Source organism: Amblyraja radiata, chromosome 5 (genome assembly GCF_010909765.2).
Source record: "Amblyraja radiata isolate CabotCenter1 chromosome 5, sAmbRad1.1.pri, whole genome shotgun sequence".
NCBI classification, from domain to species: Eukaryota; Metazoa; Chordata; class Chondrichthyes; order Rajiformes; family Rajidae; genus Amblyraja; species Amblyraja radiata.
The window spans coordinates 65,435,271-65,451,619 of NC_045960.1; the positions used below are offsets into that span (position 1 = coordinate 65,435,271).

The window sequence follows — 16,349 nt, forward strand, 5'->3', positions numbered from 1 at the left end:
GCAACATTCTCCCTAACCGAATGTTATGCCTTTTATGCCTCTTTATTATGCTTATTGGAACTGTTGCAATCCTTCCTACGTTTCAGATTGTCTAATGTTTTGTATGTTTTTCCTGCAGTGCTAGATACTAAAGAGTATATTTTTGATTTTATTGACATTTTTCTTGATAACAAAATCACCATGCTTTTTAATTTCACTGTCAGACCAAATCACCCTCTTTATTATCACTAAAGAAGGCTATTACTTTAATTTTTTGCTCTATCCATAGTGTAACAGAAATCATAAACATCAAGAAGTCACAATGCGACTTTATAAACTTTGGTGAGGCCACAGTTCTGGTCACCCAGTCACACAAAGGATGTGGAGGTTTTGGAGACGATGCACAAAAGGCTTACCAAAATGCATTTTGTGTCTTTCTTCGGGTAAACCAGTATCTGCAGTTCCTTCCTACACTTACCAAAATGCTGCCAGGATTAGATGCTTCGAGCTACAAGGTGAGGTTGGACGGACGTGGATTGTTTTCTCTGGAGCATCAGAGATTAGTGGAGACCAGATAAAAAGATACCAAATCATGAGAGGCATCGATAGCTTGGACAGTCAGAAACATTTTCACAGTATGGAAATGTCAAAGACCAGAAGGCATATTTTCCAGATGAGTCTTAAGTTTTAAGGAAATTTAAAGAAAATTTGTAGAGTAAGTCTTTTTTTTTTTTAAACAAAGAGTACCTTGAAATGTGGTGCCCGGACTGGTGGTGGAAGCCGGGGCTGCCAACATTGGGTGATTGTTGAGAGTGAGAAAGTGCGAGGGAGTGTAGCGACGGTAGGGAGGGAGCTTTTGCATTTTTCAGCTTGAAATTGTGCAATCTGGTGCATACTGTAGCAAGTTTTTTAACTTACACTTGAATGCAACGTTTATGCTTTAAACTGGATTAGGTATGAATAAGGTCAGGCTAAATTACATTCCTAATTACATTCCACAGTAGAGACAGACTCTGATCAACAGGTGCAGCACATAAGTGACCTTAGTATATTCATGTATGGAAATCAGATTATAATTCATGCTGTTATGCATATATCAAGTCAAGTCAAGTCAAGTTTATTCGTCACATACACATACGAGATGTGCAGTGAAATGAAAGTGGCAATGCTCGCGGACTTTGTGCAAAAAGACAAACAAACAAACAACCAAACAAACTATAAACACAATCATAAACACACACATATTCTTTTACATATTAAATATTGGAAGGAAAAACGTTCAGTAAAGTTAGTCCCTGGTGAGTTAGGAGTTTACAGTCCGAATGGCCTCTGGGAAGAAACTCCTTCTCAACCTCTCCGTTCTCACAGCATGGCAACTGAGTCGTTTGCCTGACCGTAGCAGCTGGAACAGTCCGTTGCAGGGGTGGAAGGGGTCTTCCATGATTTTATTGGCTCTGGAGTTGCACCTCCTGATGTATAGTTCCTGCAGGGGGGCAAGTGAAGTTCCCATAGTGCGTTCGGCCGAACGCACTACTCTCTGCAGAGCCTTCTTGTCCTGGGCAGAGCAATTCCCAAACCAGATGGTAATATTTCCGGACAAGATGCTTTCCATAGCCGCTGAGTAGAAGCACTGGAGGATCCTCGGAGACACTCTGAATTTCCTCAATTGCCTGAGGTGGTAAAGGCGCTGCCTTGCCTTACTCACGAGTGCTGCGGCGTGTGATGTCCATGTCATATCCTCAGAGATGTGGACTCCCAGATATTTAAAACAGCTCACCCTATCCACAGTATCCCCATTTATCCTCAATGGTGTGTACGTCCTCAGATGATGTGCCCTCCTAAAGTCCACGATCAGCTCCTTAGTTTTTTTGATGTTCAAGAGGAGGCTGTTGTCCTGGCATCAGAGTGCTAGATCAGCCACCTCCTCCCGGTAGGCCTTCTCATCGTTGTCTGAGATCAGGCCCACCACCACAGTGTCATCAGCAAACTTAATTATTGAGTTGGAGCTGAACTTAGCCACACAGTCATGTGTGTACAGGGAGTACAATAGGGGGCTGAGGACGCAACCCTGGGGCGATCCTGTGCTCAGGGTGAGGGACTTCGATGTATTCCCTCCCATCTTGACTACCTGGGGCCTGGCGGTGAGAAAGTCCAGGGCCCAGGCACACAGGGGGGGTGTTGAGCCCTAATTCCAGTAGCTTCCCGGCCAGTCTGGTGGGGACTATCGTGTTGAAGGCTGAACTGAAGTCTATGAACAGCATCCTCACGTAACCCCCCTTCTGGCTATCAAGATGAGAGAGAGCGGTGTGCAAAACCTGGGAGACAGCATCGTCCGTGGATCTGTTCGGACGGTATGCGAACTGTAACGGGTCCATGTAGTGAGGGAGGAAGGCGCAGATGTGTTTCTTCACCAGCCTCTCAAAGCATTTCATGACTACCGAGGTGACGGTAGTCATTCAGACAGGCTGGGGAGGCATTTTTTGGCACCGGTACAATGATGGATTTTTTGAAGCAGGCAGGGACCACGGACTTGGCCAGGGATAGGTTGAATATTGTAGTGAGCACCGGAGCTAGCTGCGTAGCACAGGACTTGAGTACTCGCCCCGAGATGCCATCGGGCCTGCAGCTTTTCTCGTGTTCACCCGTGTCAGAGCCCTCCTCACGTCGTGCTCGGACAGCGAGAATGTGTGCACATTCCTCGCTGTCCCTTCAGCTTCGGTAGCCAGCCCGCTGGCGGTATTGTCGATAGTCGGCAGACCTGGGGTGGTGTATATATATATGTATGGAAATCAGATTATAATTCATGCTGTTATGCATATATATATGGAGAAAAACAAAACATAGAAACAAGGCAAGAGGAGTCGGACTCCCTTCACTGTTCTGCACAAATAAATTAATCAACCTTACCCTTTGACTATAGAAACAAGACACAAATAACGCCACATATTCAACGAAGTATATGGTTCAATGAAATTAAGATATATATGTAAAACATATATATGGAAACAGACCCTTCAGCCCACCAAGTCCACACCCACCAGCAATCTACCATACACCAGTTCTATCCTACACGCCATGCACAATTTACAAAAGCCAATTAACCTACAAACCTGCACTTCTTTCGGATGTGGGAGAAACCGGAATATCCGGAGAAAACCCATGTGGTCATAGGGAGAATGTACAAATTCTGCACAGACAGCACCAGTAATCAGGATCAAATCTGGGTCTGTGGTGCTGTAAGGCAGCAACTCCAACGCTGCACCACCGTGCCACCCCATTAAATTATTTTTTCTGTAATATATTTATTATGGTGTCACGTCAATAAAGATGAACACATGATTATGATTTCTGCCCTTAGTTGGATAACACACATCACCAGTCATTGTGTTTTACATCTATGTGGCTGGTTTTCAACATCTTCAGTCTGAAGGTCTCGACCCGAAACATCACCCATTCTTTCTCTCCAGAGATGCTGCCTGTCCCGCTGAGTTATTCCAGCATTTTGTGTCTATCTTCAGTTTAAACCAGCATCTGCAGTTCCTTCCTACACTCTTTGTTAAGTGAAACAGGTCCTATTCTCATAATATTATTCACCTCAACTGTCTTTTCTTCACATCCGTCGCTGCAGAGAATACAATCCCAGTTATCAAATCTTTCTTCAAAGTGAAAAAAAAATTCCAGTCCTGCCAACATCTCCATAAATCGCTAGAGATCCTCTCCAGAGCAATTACACCCTTTCTACAATATGTCATAGTCTTACAGCATGGAAACAGGCCCATCCCAATTTGTCCATGCAGATCAAGATGGCCCATCTAAACTAGTCCCATATATCTGCATTTGGTCCATATCACTTTAAACCTTGTGTGTGCCAGTGTGTGTGTGTGTGTGTGTGTGTGTGTGTGTGTGTGTGTGTGTGTGTGTGTGTGTGTGTGTGTGTGTGTGTGTGTGTGTGTGTGTCAGTGTGTGTTAGGTTGTGTGTGAGAGTGTGCATCAGTGAAGCGGTGACAATACCCGGAGTGAGCGGAAATTCTGAGACTTGGCGACGTCCGGCAAGCGTTTCCCTTTCGCCCCCCCCCCCCCTCTCTTCCCGGGAAAGCGGGCCCGCCCAGGTGCTCTGTGTCCAGCTGGGGTCCGGGGGAGGTGAGGGTCAGTGACCCGCAGGTTCCGGGGGAGGTGAGGGTCAGTGACCTGGGGGTCGGGCATCGGAGCGAAGCCTTAGCCCGAGATTCATCCTCGTGGCTCCAGAGGCGGCACTGACACCCCCACGCGCCCGGTCCGTTCCTCCGGACCGGGGTTAAAACTCCATGTGGTGTGGACAGAGCGGCCGACGGACACACCGGAGGTGAGGGTGTGAGCCGTGCCTCAGGGGTCGGTGCTGGGACCGCTGCATTTCACCTATCACACCATCTGCACGGGAATGTGTAGTATAGTTTAGAGTCTAATCATCCCGCGGACCGGATTGGACCCCTTCGCGGGCCGGTAGTTTGACATCCCTGCTTTAAACCAATGCCCTCTCGTTCTTGACTCGCATATCCCGGGAAAAAGACTATGCATTCACCTTATATATTCCCCTGTCTGAAGAAGGGTTTCGGCCCGAAACGTCGCCTATTTCCTTCGCTCCATAGATGCTGCTGCACCCGCTGAGTTCCTCCAGCAATTTTGTGTACCTTCTTATATATTCCCCTCATGGTTTTCACTCACCTCTAAAACAATTTTTGCTTCATTTTGAATTTGCAGCACCTGCAGATTTTGGTTCCATGAATGTCAAATGGAATCATTAGTACTACAGTTACATTGCCATTTTAAATAGTGTGCGATAGGCTTAAGACAATGAAATTGCTCACTCTTTACGGGAAACCCGCCGACAGGAAACTATTCTCATTGGTGAGTGTGGAGGAGATCTGGAAGCCTCAGGCGAATTGAATTGTTCGTGAATTTCTTTATATATTTTTTTTAAATATATATTTTTGAGCGTGAGAAACTGTGATCAGCGTGAGAATTGTGTGAAATACATGATTCTCACACTCAATGCGTGAGAGTTGGCAGCCCTGTGGAAGCAGAGTCGATAATGACATTTAAGATGCTTCAGATAGGCAAGGAATGGTCATATGCAGTCCGAGGAAATTAACTGGGCATAATGTTTTGCACAGACAATGCACGCAGAATGGCCTGTTTCTGGTCTGTACTGTTCTATGCTCTAACTTAATTTCACTTCAGGCTGAGAAGAGTCAAACATCATTGCAGGGTTGAGAGTAAAACCAATTGGCCTTTCTTTAATTCTGCTTCATACTCTCTTGTGCTCTGTATTACAAATGTTTCACTTGGGTCAAGACATGTTTCAGTTCAGCACTTAACAGACATCAAAACTTCAAAATATTGATTGCATTTGAAGACTATCATTTAAACAAATAGCTAACATAAAGTCTAGTTATTTTTTAATGTAAATCTAACATGGTCAATCAATTGCGAGTATAATATGAACAAAAAATGATTTTGAATTGTACAGAGCTCAACATTTGTGGCTGGCTGGGTAATAAATGGACATGGTACTTACTGATTGGCTGCTCGTTGTGGTTTCAGCTGTCTGTGATTAGCATTTTAAATTCTCCTGATTGATATTCAATAATTACTGCTTAAAAGGTTATTCATTGGTGTTAACAGAAGACGAATGAACAGAAATTCAACTAAAATGACTGCGGTGGTTTCAGCTGCCATTGTTCTTCTCTCCCATTGCTGGGTTCCTTTAACGATATAATGGGAGGGGAGTACAGAGGGTAAACAGTTGCTTAGCACCAGTGGCCGAAATGAAATCTCTTCCACTCCACCATTATCTGCTGCAGGTGCGCACTGCTTGCATTCACCCATGAAGAATAGCAATTCAAAATAAAGGAGCTGCAGGTGGCTGTAGAACTGCAAACATTCTGAAAACTCTTTTTCAACCAAACTTGCAAAAACCTTTCTACATTGGTTGCTGTTTGATCCTATTTTTTTTTTTTGCCTTCTCCAAATTCTCTTATGGCATTGTAAGAAGTGCAGAACAAATGCTAAGTCAGTATTCAGACAGCCATTGATGAGCCTGACTGCGCAAGTTTAGGAAGGAAAACTTGCAATGGTATACAATGAGGACAATTACTTGCCCTCTTAGGCCAAGTGTTTATTCAACTTTGCCGATTCCCTCAGCAAATCTTCCCTGTAATATGGTTTGATCACAATGGATGTAAACCATCTTCAATGCTGTATTGCTTTAATATACCAGAGTGCATATAATGCTAATAATAGTTCTTTTTTATCCAAACGTACCCATTTTCTGAAATGCCCGCGTTCGGAACAGCTCACTTCATAGTCAATTGTAAAACCACAAAATGCTGGAGTAACAGCAGGAAAGGCAGCATCTCTGGATATGAATGGGTGATGTTTTTGGGTTGAGATCTTTCTTCAGACTGTTTGTATTAGGAGAGAGAAAGTAGGACAAAGCCTGGCATGTGACAGGTGGACACATCTGCTCCATCACTTAAGTGTTTTTTTGTAAACCAATTTTGCCAGTTCCTATTGTCTTCATATTCAATTCTGCTTGGTTTAATGTTAAGAATTTTATACTACATATATGTTACCAAAAAAAGTCTTTGTTTAGGGCTTTTGTGGATCTCAGGTCATCCCAAAAGACTGAACAACCAATCAAATACTTCAGAGTGTGGTCATTGTTGTAATTTAGGCAATGCAGCAGCCAATTTGTGTGTCCAAGACTAGACTAGTTGAATCAAAATCCCATTTTTCACTGATAGTTTTAATCCACTTTGGGGCTTGTCGACAAATCACACTCCAGATATCAATTAATCAGTTTGTGGGAAATATACATATAATAAATGGTCCATTGAAAGAAAAAAGAACATAATGAACAAAATTTTGATAACATCTCAGTCATAGTCAATTAATTTCAAATTTATTATCACTACAAATAGATATATAAATCACAATAAACTAATGATTATACTTTCAAATACTGAAAGAAAATTAAAACTACTGAATGGTTTAAAGCATCAGCAATATAAGGTCTATCAAATAAATATTTAATGATGTGAGCAGTCAGCTCAGGCTTTTCCCTAAAATAATCAATATTAAACACTTTATAATAGGTTTAGAAATTACCTCTTGCCACATTTATAAATCAGCAAGGTCTCTCTTTCCTCAATGGGCACATCTTGTGTGTTTGTAGAACGGCATTAACATTGTTAATGTTTGCCCACAAACTGTTTAAAGTTAAATGAAAATGTGTCCGGCGACAGACTCTAAATGAACTATAACCCTAAACCACAGAGGATCGCAGTGCTGGACTACTTTAGGGGAATAAATAAATCACAAATGGCTGTAATTGAGCTTCCACTGCTGAAGTTAATGTATTAAAAAGAACACAATGGAGGACATTCATAATGTATTACATTCTAAATATATAGTCTGTACTGCTGACTCGACCATAGCAATTGTCCGAGTTTAACACATGCCGAGGGAGATGCATTTTGAGTGAGGTTTATGCCTATTGTTGGTCAAAAATGAGCACTGAAACAAGCCATGCATTTGGACAAGAGACAAGAGAAACTTTGGTGCTTCAACCATATTTGGGTTGCTGAAACGCTCTGTGGCAAGGAGTCGACTGCTTAAGGGATAGTGAAATCACACTGGGGATCAAAATATTATTATTAAGAATGAGAGCCTGGAGAACAGTCAAAAACTATTTTGCCCCTGCCTTCCCACCACCCACTTCTCATTTATCAAGAGTATCACTAGTATAATCTGAAGTAAATTCCCAGCAAATCTAAAAATGTCAGCTTGTTAAAGTTTAGTTGATACGCAAATCATTCTCATCCCATAACCAAATAGCTTTCAGCCAACTCGGTCTCATCCACAGTAAATGTAAACTGCCAAGAAAATGTCAGTGATCACAGAAAAGCTGCACTAATTTAGCCAACAGAGACTATTTAAAGCATTGCCCAACGTATGAAAAAGAATGCATAAAATTTGTTTTGTTTTTTTTATTCAATAAAACAAAGAATGTTGCAAGTGCAGCTACTGCTTTTTCAGAAAAAATTGAACCCCTGATTTTACAACATCTCTTTATCCAGCATCTAGTCTTTTGGGAGGCAAATACATGCATTTAGAGGGACAATGGCTGATTAGGGATAGTCAGCATGGTTTAGTACATGGAAGGTCGTGTCTCACAAATCTGAGTTTTTTGAAGATGTGACCAAAAATGTTGATGAGAGCAGAGCTGGAGATGTTATATATGTGGATTTCTGCATAGCATTCAACAAGGTTCCACATATTAGGCTGCCCTGGAAAGTTGGATCGCATGGGATCCAAGGAGAGAGCTGAACGGATAGCAAATTGGCTTCAAGCAAGCAGAGTGTGATGGTGGAAGGTTGCTTCTTGGACTGGAGGCCTATGACAAGTGGTGTGCCACAGGGTTTGGTGCTGGGCCCGTTACTGCTTGTCATCTATATCAATGATTTGGATGAGAACAGAGTACATGGCAAGATTAGCAAGTTTGGAGATGATACAAAAGTGGGTGATATTGCAGATAGCGAAGATGATTGCGAAAAATCGCAGCAGGATCTTGATCGGTTGGCCAGGTGGGCAGAGGAATGGTTGATGGAATTTAATACAGTGAAATGTGAAGTGTTGCATTTAGGAAAGTCTAATATGGGCAGGACCCACACAGTGAATGGTAGGGCTCGGGGGAGTGTTGTAGAGCAGAGGGATCTAGGAGTGCAGGGACATCGTTCCTTGAAGGTGGAGTCGCAGGTAGATAGGGGGGTCAAAAAGGCTTTTGGCACATTGGCCTTCATCAATCAGAGTATTGAGTATGGAAGTTGGGAGGTCATATTGCAGTTATATAAGACATTGGTGAGGCCGCATTTGGAGTATTGTGTTCAGTTCTGGGCACCATGTTATAGGAAATATGTTATCAAGCTCAAACGGGTACAGAGAAGATTTACAGGGATGTTGCCAGGATCTGAGGGTCTGAGCTATAGGGAGAGGTTGAGTAGGCTTGGAGCACAGGAGGATGAGGGGTGATCTTATAGAGGTGCATAAAATCACGAGAGAAATAGTTCAGTAGATGCACAGAGTCTCGGCCGGAGTAGAGGAATCAAGGATCAGAGGACATAGATTTAAGGTGAAAAGGGAAAGGGAAAAGGATTTAATAGGAATCTGAGGGGTAACTTTTTCACACAATAGGTGATGGGTCTATGAAACGAGCTGCCAGACGAGGTAGTTGAGGCAGGGACTATTGCAATGTTTAAGAAACAATTAGACAGATACATGGATAGGACATGTTTGGAGGGATATGGACCAAACGAGGGCAGATGGGACCAGTGCAGCTGGAACATGTTGGCCAGTGTGGGCAAGTTGGGCCAAAGGGCCTGTTTCCATGTTGTACAACACGATGACTATAAAAACAGAAAATACAGGAAACATGCAACAGGTGGGCAGTATCTGTGGAAAGAGAAAATGTGTCTGGCATTTTTCTTTTTTTATTTCTGATTTCCAGCATCTACAAAGTTATGATTTTCAGCCTTTGAACTATGTCCTGTCGTCTCAGCCACTAATGACTAATATGAGGAATCCACACAATGGAAAGAGAAGACAAATAAACCTAGTGCATAAAAGACAATTATAATTAATTTGAAGACCATATAAATTATTTCACCTATAGAGCTGAATTTTGGATGTACGCAAATTGTAGATACCACACACAAACCACATGTACCGGAAAACCTCAGACAGTGGTTTTGGATAGACTGATGGGACTGAAGGCTGATAAATCCCCTGGGCCTGATGGTCTGCATACCAGGGTACTTAAGGAAGTGGCTCTAGAAATCGTGTAATGCATTGCTGATAATTTTCCAATGTTCTATAGACTCAGGATCAGTTCCTGTGGATTGGAGGGTAGCTAATGTTATCCCACTTTTTAAGAAAGGCGGGAGAGAGAAAACAGGGAATTATAGGCTAGTTAGCCTGACGTCAGTGGTGGGGAAGATATAAGATTGTTAAGGGCTTGGACACGTTAGAGGCAGGAAACATGTTCCTGATGTTGGGGGAGTCCAGAACCAGGGGCCACAGTTTAAGAATAAAGACTATGCCATTTAGAACGGAGACGAGGAAACACTTTTTCTCAAAGAGTGGTGAGTCTGTGGAATTCTCTGCCTCAGAGGGTGATGGAGGCAGGTTCTTTGGATGCTTTCAAGAGAGAGCTAGATAGGGCTCTTAAAAATAGCGGCGTCAGGGGATATGGGGAGAAGGCAGGAACGGGGTACTGATTGGGGATGATCAGCCATGATCACATTGAATAGCGGTGCTGGCTCGAAGGGCCGAATGGCCTACTCCTGCACCTATTGTCTATTGTCTATAGTACATTCACAATCTGCAGGATTAATAGGTAAAATAAACAGCCTTCTGGAGGCATTCTAGAAATTCTGAAATTGAGATCTATGTTGCTTTGCCTGCATTGAAATTAATTAAACAAAGCATTTTCAGCTGCTGTTATTTTATAAAAATATCAAAAAATGTCTTTTGGGCTGTCAAAGTATCAAGGACTAACATGCCTATCAATGAAGGTGCTAATTTGCAAACCATTGTTGCTTGTTTTTAAATCTGCATAATTTACTGTTTAAGTGATGATTAATATTTTGCAATAAGTTGAAAGACTGACAAAGGTGCAACAAGTTCAGAAAGGTACAAATCTTACCATGTCGCCTCTAGCTTTGGACACTTCACTAACAAAATGCATAAACGAATGGACAAACATGGAGATAAAGTGGATTATAACGAATGAAAATTAGAAATCGGTAGAATGAATAAACAGATTGGTTAAATAGCAAGAAATCAACAACTGCTGGTATACTGGAATCTGGCTGAATGGTATATAAAAAGCTATGCATGCAATTTCACCAAGGAATTTGGAAAGCAATTTGCACATTGCAAGATGGCTAAAGTAAAAAAAAAAAAAGAAGTCTTGCTGTGTTGTAGAGAACATTAGTGAATAATACAATAAACATTGAATAATACAATCTTCTTATCGAGTCCACACACAAGATTAGAAGGTGGTAGAAAGATTAGTGAAAACAGGGCCGCGACGTGAACGATCTTTCCTTGACCTCAATAATCCAATAACATTGAATAATACAAGCAATTTTGGTCTCCATACCTTATCTGCCCAGTGGAGGGGACAGCATAGTTTCACTGATTGATTCCAGGGATAAGGGGGTTGTCCTATGAGTACAGAGTGAGTGCGATTGGTTTTCACTTGCTGAAGTTTAGAAGAATGAGGGGTGATCATTAACACGTACAAAATCCTGAGAGGGATTGGCAGGATGTATCTGATTGCAAAGTCGAGAAGACTTTGGTGTCAAGTCAGTGAGTACAATTGAAACTGAGATCAAGAGGTATTTGGATGCAATGAAAATGTGAGAGATCAGAGATCAGACAGCAAATGCAATGAGGTATAGACTGGCCATGATCATACACATTGGTGCAGCAGCTAGAAGATCTAAATCTACTTCGATTCACTATGTTCTTAAATTATAAGGGAAATTAAGAAATACTATTTCCAGTGATCAATAAATCAGTAAAACGAGAGCAAAAACTTTAAGGTCATCACCAAAGGAATCAAGGAACTGTTGATTATTGGGTTTTAAGAAGCTCTACTAGTGCACCAGTGGTGGACTCAAAATCATGACTTCACCCAGAAGTAAAAAATATAAATATTTAAGCAAGGAAAACATTAAAAAAGTGTCTTAACATTTTTGTTTTTTCTCTTTCTTGTGAATGCTCAGATGAGTAGATATGAAAGGGGGAAATGGCTTCATTGCAAGGTTCTCTATTTGAAATGTTATCAGTGACACAGACTTGACAAGGCAAAAGGACTACTAATTGTGCTGTAATTCCTGTTATTCTCTGATAAAGAAATCCTGGACTTTGGCCAGTCAGACAGAGCACTGAACCGTTAAACCCTGGTGAATGACAATGAGTAGAGTGCGTTGTTGACAAATGAATCTTATTTTAAAGTTTGGTTCATTTGTAATTTAGTCATGACTGAAACCCTTTAAAACCACACTTTTATAATTCTGAATGGGAAACGGTTGGGCAGACAACCACAGAATACACCTCGTTCAACATAATACATATGGAGTTATATTTCTGCGATAAGCTAATATAAAGTTCTGGAAGCACCCACAAGAATAGAGGCCAAATAATATTAAATGATTAATTAGCATCAAATGACTACTTGAACCATGTATTAGGTTTTATCCTCATTAAAAGCTGATAAACCATATTTTAGAGTATTAAAAGTGTTGAATTACTCAGCAGAATTTTCAGTGATATTTAAATTTTTACAACCAATAATATTATTCTTGTAAATCAACATTTAGTATGAGGATTATGTGGCTGCTGAAAGATACATAAGAAATTGACTCCAATAGTAGCCCAGAAATTAAATGGGAGTTAATAAACCCTGGACAGCTTCACAGCCCCTCTTGCCAGAAAATAATCCACCCTCAGCAACATGCTTGGCTATATTGCAATTAAGTAAGACTCGAAAACAAGGTAAACTCCGTCACCACCCCTCACCGCATCCCCCAACATCAGATCACATTGGGAAGTAGACATTTGAAATTTCAATGTAGTAATACTTTCTTTACGGTCGGTGCATGTAAAAAAGGTGCATTGGGTCCATAAATTTTGTATCAGGTCTAGGTAGAGAAAGCCCCTCATTCCTAATCCCAATCCATCCCCATAATCCTGTAAATTATTCCTTCAAATTTCCTTCCAATTCTATGTTAAGCCAATGTTTGATTCTTTTCTATCTTTTTTCATATTATGCCATAAGAAAAACTTTTTTTCTTTACATCTTCTTTGACCTTTGCCGGTTTTAAAAATCTGCTCACTTCTATTTACCCAGTACAAAACCTGTCATGGTCTTTTTCACTTCTGCTAAATTTCTTATGCACCTACTTTCCTGCAGAGAACAAGTTCAGTTACTTCACTCAAACCTTATCTCTGAAATTCCTTGCTCCTAAATATGATTTAATGGCCATCTACAACAGGAGATATTGCTGAATGACTCCTCCATTGCAAATCTGTGCCCTCAAAAGCAAACGGCTAGGTTAACACAAATTACAACCAATTCAAGTCGATTTCAACAACTAGCAGGTGATATCATCCGCGTCAAAACTAAAGGCAACTGGAAGCCATTCCGCATTCTCCCCGGATGCTTAACCTTGAACAAACTGCTGGAAACTAAGAGAACAAATTGAAGGGTCAGGCCTTCTCTGTAAACCATGGATAATCATAAACTATCCCAGAACCTGGTGGATGCTACACTTTCTCTTCAAATAGAGGTTTACAGCATCCGTGTTGATTGAGTGCAAATCACTGAATCAGCCCCTGCAGTATAATCAGAGGCCCAGAAGAGAAACCTGCAGGCGGATTTGAAGGATATTCAAGCTCTTGCATCAGAAGTTCTGGTCTGGATATCTAACCCAGACATTCATGTGGTAGTCATAAAATTAATCAATGATCAAACCAGAATACTGGTTATTTGTCTCAATGAATACAGCAGGTGATTAATGACCAGACAACATTCTGTGGAGCCAACTGTTGACCCGGGACTCCTTGCTCATCTTCAAACCGCTTCAAATTGTTGACATCCTCCGAAGGGACAGACAGGGCACTCGAATCAAGAGATAGCACATCCATTATTGCAAGAGTAAATCACAGATCCCAGCCTGGATTATGTGGATGTGGGGCTCAAATATGCCTCCCAGCGTTAAAATCAGACTGAGGAATTAAATTTAATAAACCTGTTCTAACTGTAGTGTTCATCCCAACTACAAATTCCTTAAGATATAACTTAAATTACTCTGCTGCACCGACACCAACCACGACACGTTTTCCATTATAAGCTGCATATTCATGAATTCCTTTTCTCCCGCGATGCCGCCTGACCCGCTGAGTTACTCCAGCATTTTGTGTCTAATTTCGGTGTAAACCAGCATCTGCAGTTCCTTCCTATACATATCATGAAATGACTTTGGATCTTACAAGTGTACCGAGTCTGCCGCACCCCCATCGTTAATAGCCCATAACAATGATGTTCCTCACTAAAAGGACACAATGTGCTGGAGTAATTCAGCGGGCCAGGCAATATCTCGTAGGAATACGGGGTAGGCCATTTAGGACTGAGATGACGAAATAACTTTTTCATCCAGAAAGTTGTGAATCTGTAGAATTATCTGCCACAAAAGGCAGTGGAGGCCAATTCACTGGACATCTTCAAGTGAGGGTCAGATTTAGCTCGTAGGGCTAACGGAATGAAGGGATATGGGGAAAAGCAGAAACGGGGTACTGATTTTGGATGATCAGCCATGATCATATTGAATAGCGATGCTGGCTCGAAGGACCGAATGGCCTACTCGAGCACCTATTTTCTATGAACATGATTTATGGCCGAGACGCTCATTCAGACCCCCCCCCCCCCCCTCCTCCCTCCCCTCCCCTCTCTCTCTCCAACTTTGAACATGACTCCACTATATGCAGAGGCCAGTTGTCTAATGTGTGAAATAAGGTGGTCACTCTCCCGGGAAGTCGGGGATTTACTCTCCGCTATGAATGGCAACAGGAAAGATTGCAAACTTCCAAAGTCGCTGACCCGTTAACATCACTGCACTGAGGTTTATTCGTATCTGGTTAGCCATAGTTTAAATTACGTTTTAAATCAAACCCCCAAGTAATCTGGATAAAAGGTCTGCCAAAACTCGAACTCAATTATACTCTTCTCCGGATAACATACAATATTTCAGCAGTAAAGTCATTCCCACCGACCAAGCACATTGTTGCCGTTATAATGCAACTCTCCACCCCTCCCTGAGACCCCTCCACCCACAGTGGGAATCCGGCGGCCTCTTGGTCCGCGTTGAGCGATAAACTGCACGGTTTGAGACGCCTGAGTCTGTGCTTCGGGAGGCGAGAGGCTTGAGAGGGGCGCGCAAAGCTGCCACTGGAGCCCGCCAGCCGTGCAGAGGGGAGAGAGAGCATCTTTCCCCACAGCCCGCTCGCAGCGAGGGGACACGGAACAGTGAACTCACGGCCATGTCCCCATCTGGAGAGAGACGCCTGGAATTAAAAGGAAGCCCCGGAGACACCTGGAATTAACAGGACGCTCCACAAACACCCAACTTCAAAGGTGAACCCGCGCCGTGGGTGCGCGACTTGGCTGCAACTCTCTTCAGTCCCCGGGAATAAGTGCGGGGACTTCACCCGCTACAACACCTCGACAGCCCCGTCCCCCTACCTTGACTCAGCCGTGCCAGGGTCGGTAGCCGGAATTTGCCGACGACCATGTCTAGCGGTAGAGACACCGAGCTCCATTTGATATCAGACGTGCCCGAAGAATTGTCCATTTTCCGGCATCATATCGTGTGCCGCGGGTTGGCAACGTGCGAGAGGCGCGGAGCTCCTGCAGACCCGGCCAGGCTTGCACCGCACGCCATGTTGCAGGCGGCCAGCGCCTTCCCCCCGCACCGCTGCACTGCCCGAGTCAGAGTACACCCCCTCCCCACCAAGCCCCGCCACTGCCCGCCCACCCTCTCCGCACCGGCTCTGCCCAGCACCGCCTACACTCCCCAGACCCCTACACACACGGCATTCCCCACTCTACCCAGACTCTCTCCCCACACTCAATCTCCACAGAAACATCCATCACAGCCCCCGGACTCTACCCACACACACCCTTCCCCTTGCACAGCACCAGATTCTCCCCCACCTAGACCCTTCCAACCCCAATCCTCTCCATAGAGACCCTCCCTACCACAGTCTCCCCACAGACACCCATCCTACCCCCCTCACAAGACTCTCCCACTGACACCGCTTCCCACTGCACCTAGCTCTCTGCACCCAACTCTCTGCACCCTAACACCACCAGCACGTTTGAGCCCCTATTTACACCCAGACTCTGCTCAGCCTCCTGCTACCCAATACTTTCCCCCAACATGGCTACACAAACCACTGTCTCAATTAAGCTCACACCCAGCATCACCTCCTCTCACCCTACAATGCCCCTTCACACAGCTGCAAATATATTAATGATCTGGATGAGGGAATTGAAGGCAATATCTCCAAGTTTGCGGATGACACTAAGCTGGGGGGCAGTGTTAGCTGTGAGGAGGATGCTAGGAGACTGCAAGGTGACTTGGATAGGCTGGGTGAGTGGGCAAATGTTTGGCTGATGCAGTATAATGTGGATAAATGTGAGGTTATCCATTTTGGTGGCAAAAACAGGAAAGCAGACTATTATCTAAATGGTGGCCGACTAGGAA

General features: G+C 43.2%; 1 protein-coding gene across 2 annotated transcripts in view; it reads right to left on the reverse strand.

The window, feature by feature from the left end:
* Positions 1 to 15,564, reverse strand: part of garem2 (GRB2 associated regulator of MAPK1 subtype 2) — a 175,180-nt gene extending 159,616 nt beyond the window's left edge. The window contains exon 1 of one of the 2 annotated variants that reach the window (XM_033021414.1): positions 15,326 to 15,564. In XM_033021414.1, the coding sequence (XP_032877305.1) occupies positions 15,326 to 15,434 (109 nt within the window). In that variant the 5' untranslated portion in view covers positions 15,435 to 15,564. The remainder of the gene's footprint in view (positions 1 to 15,325) is intronic. The other variant, XM_033021416.1, reaches the window with a different exon arrangement.
* Positions 15,565 to 16,349: the final 785 nt, after the last annotated feature.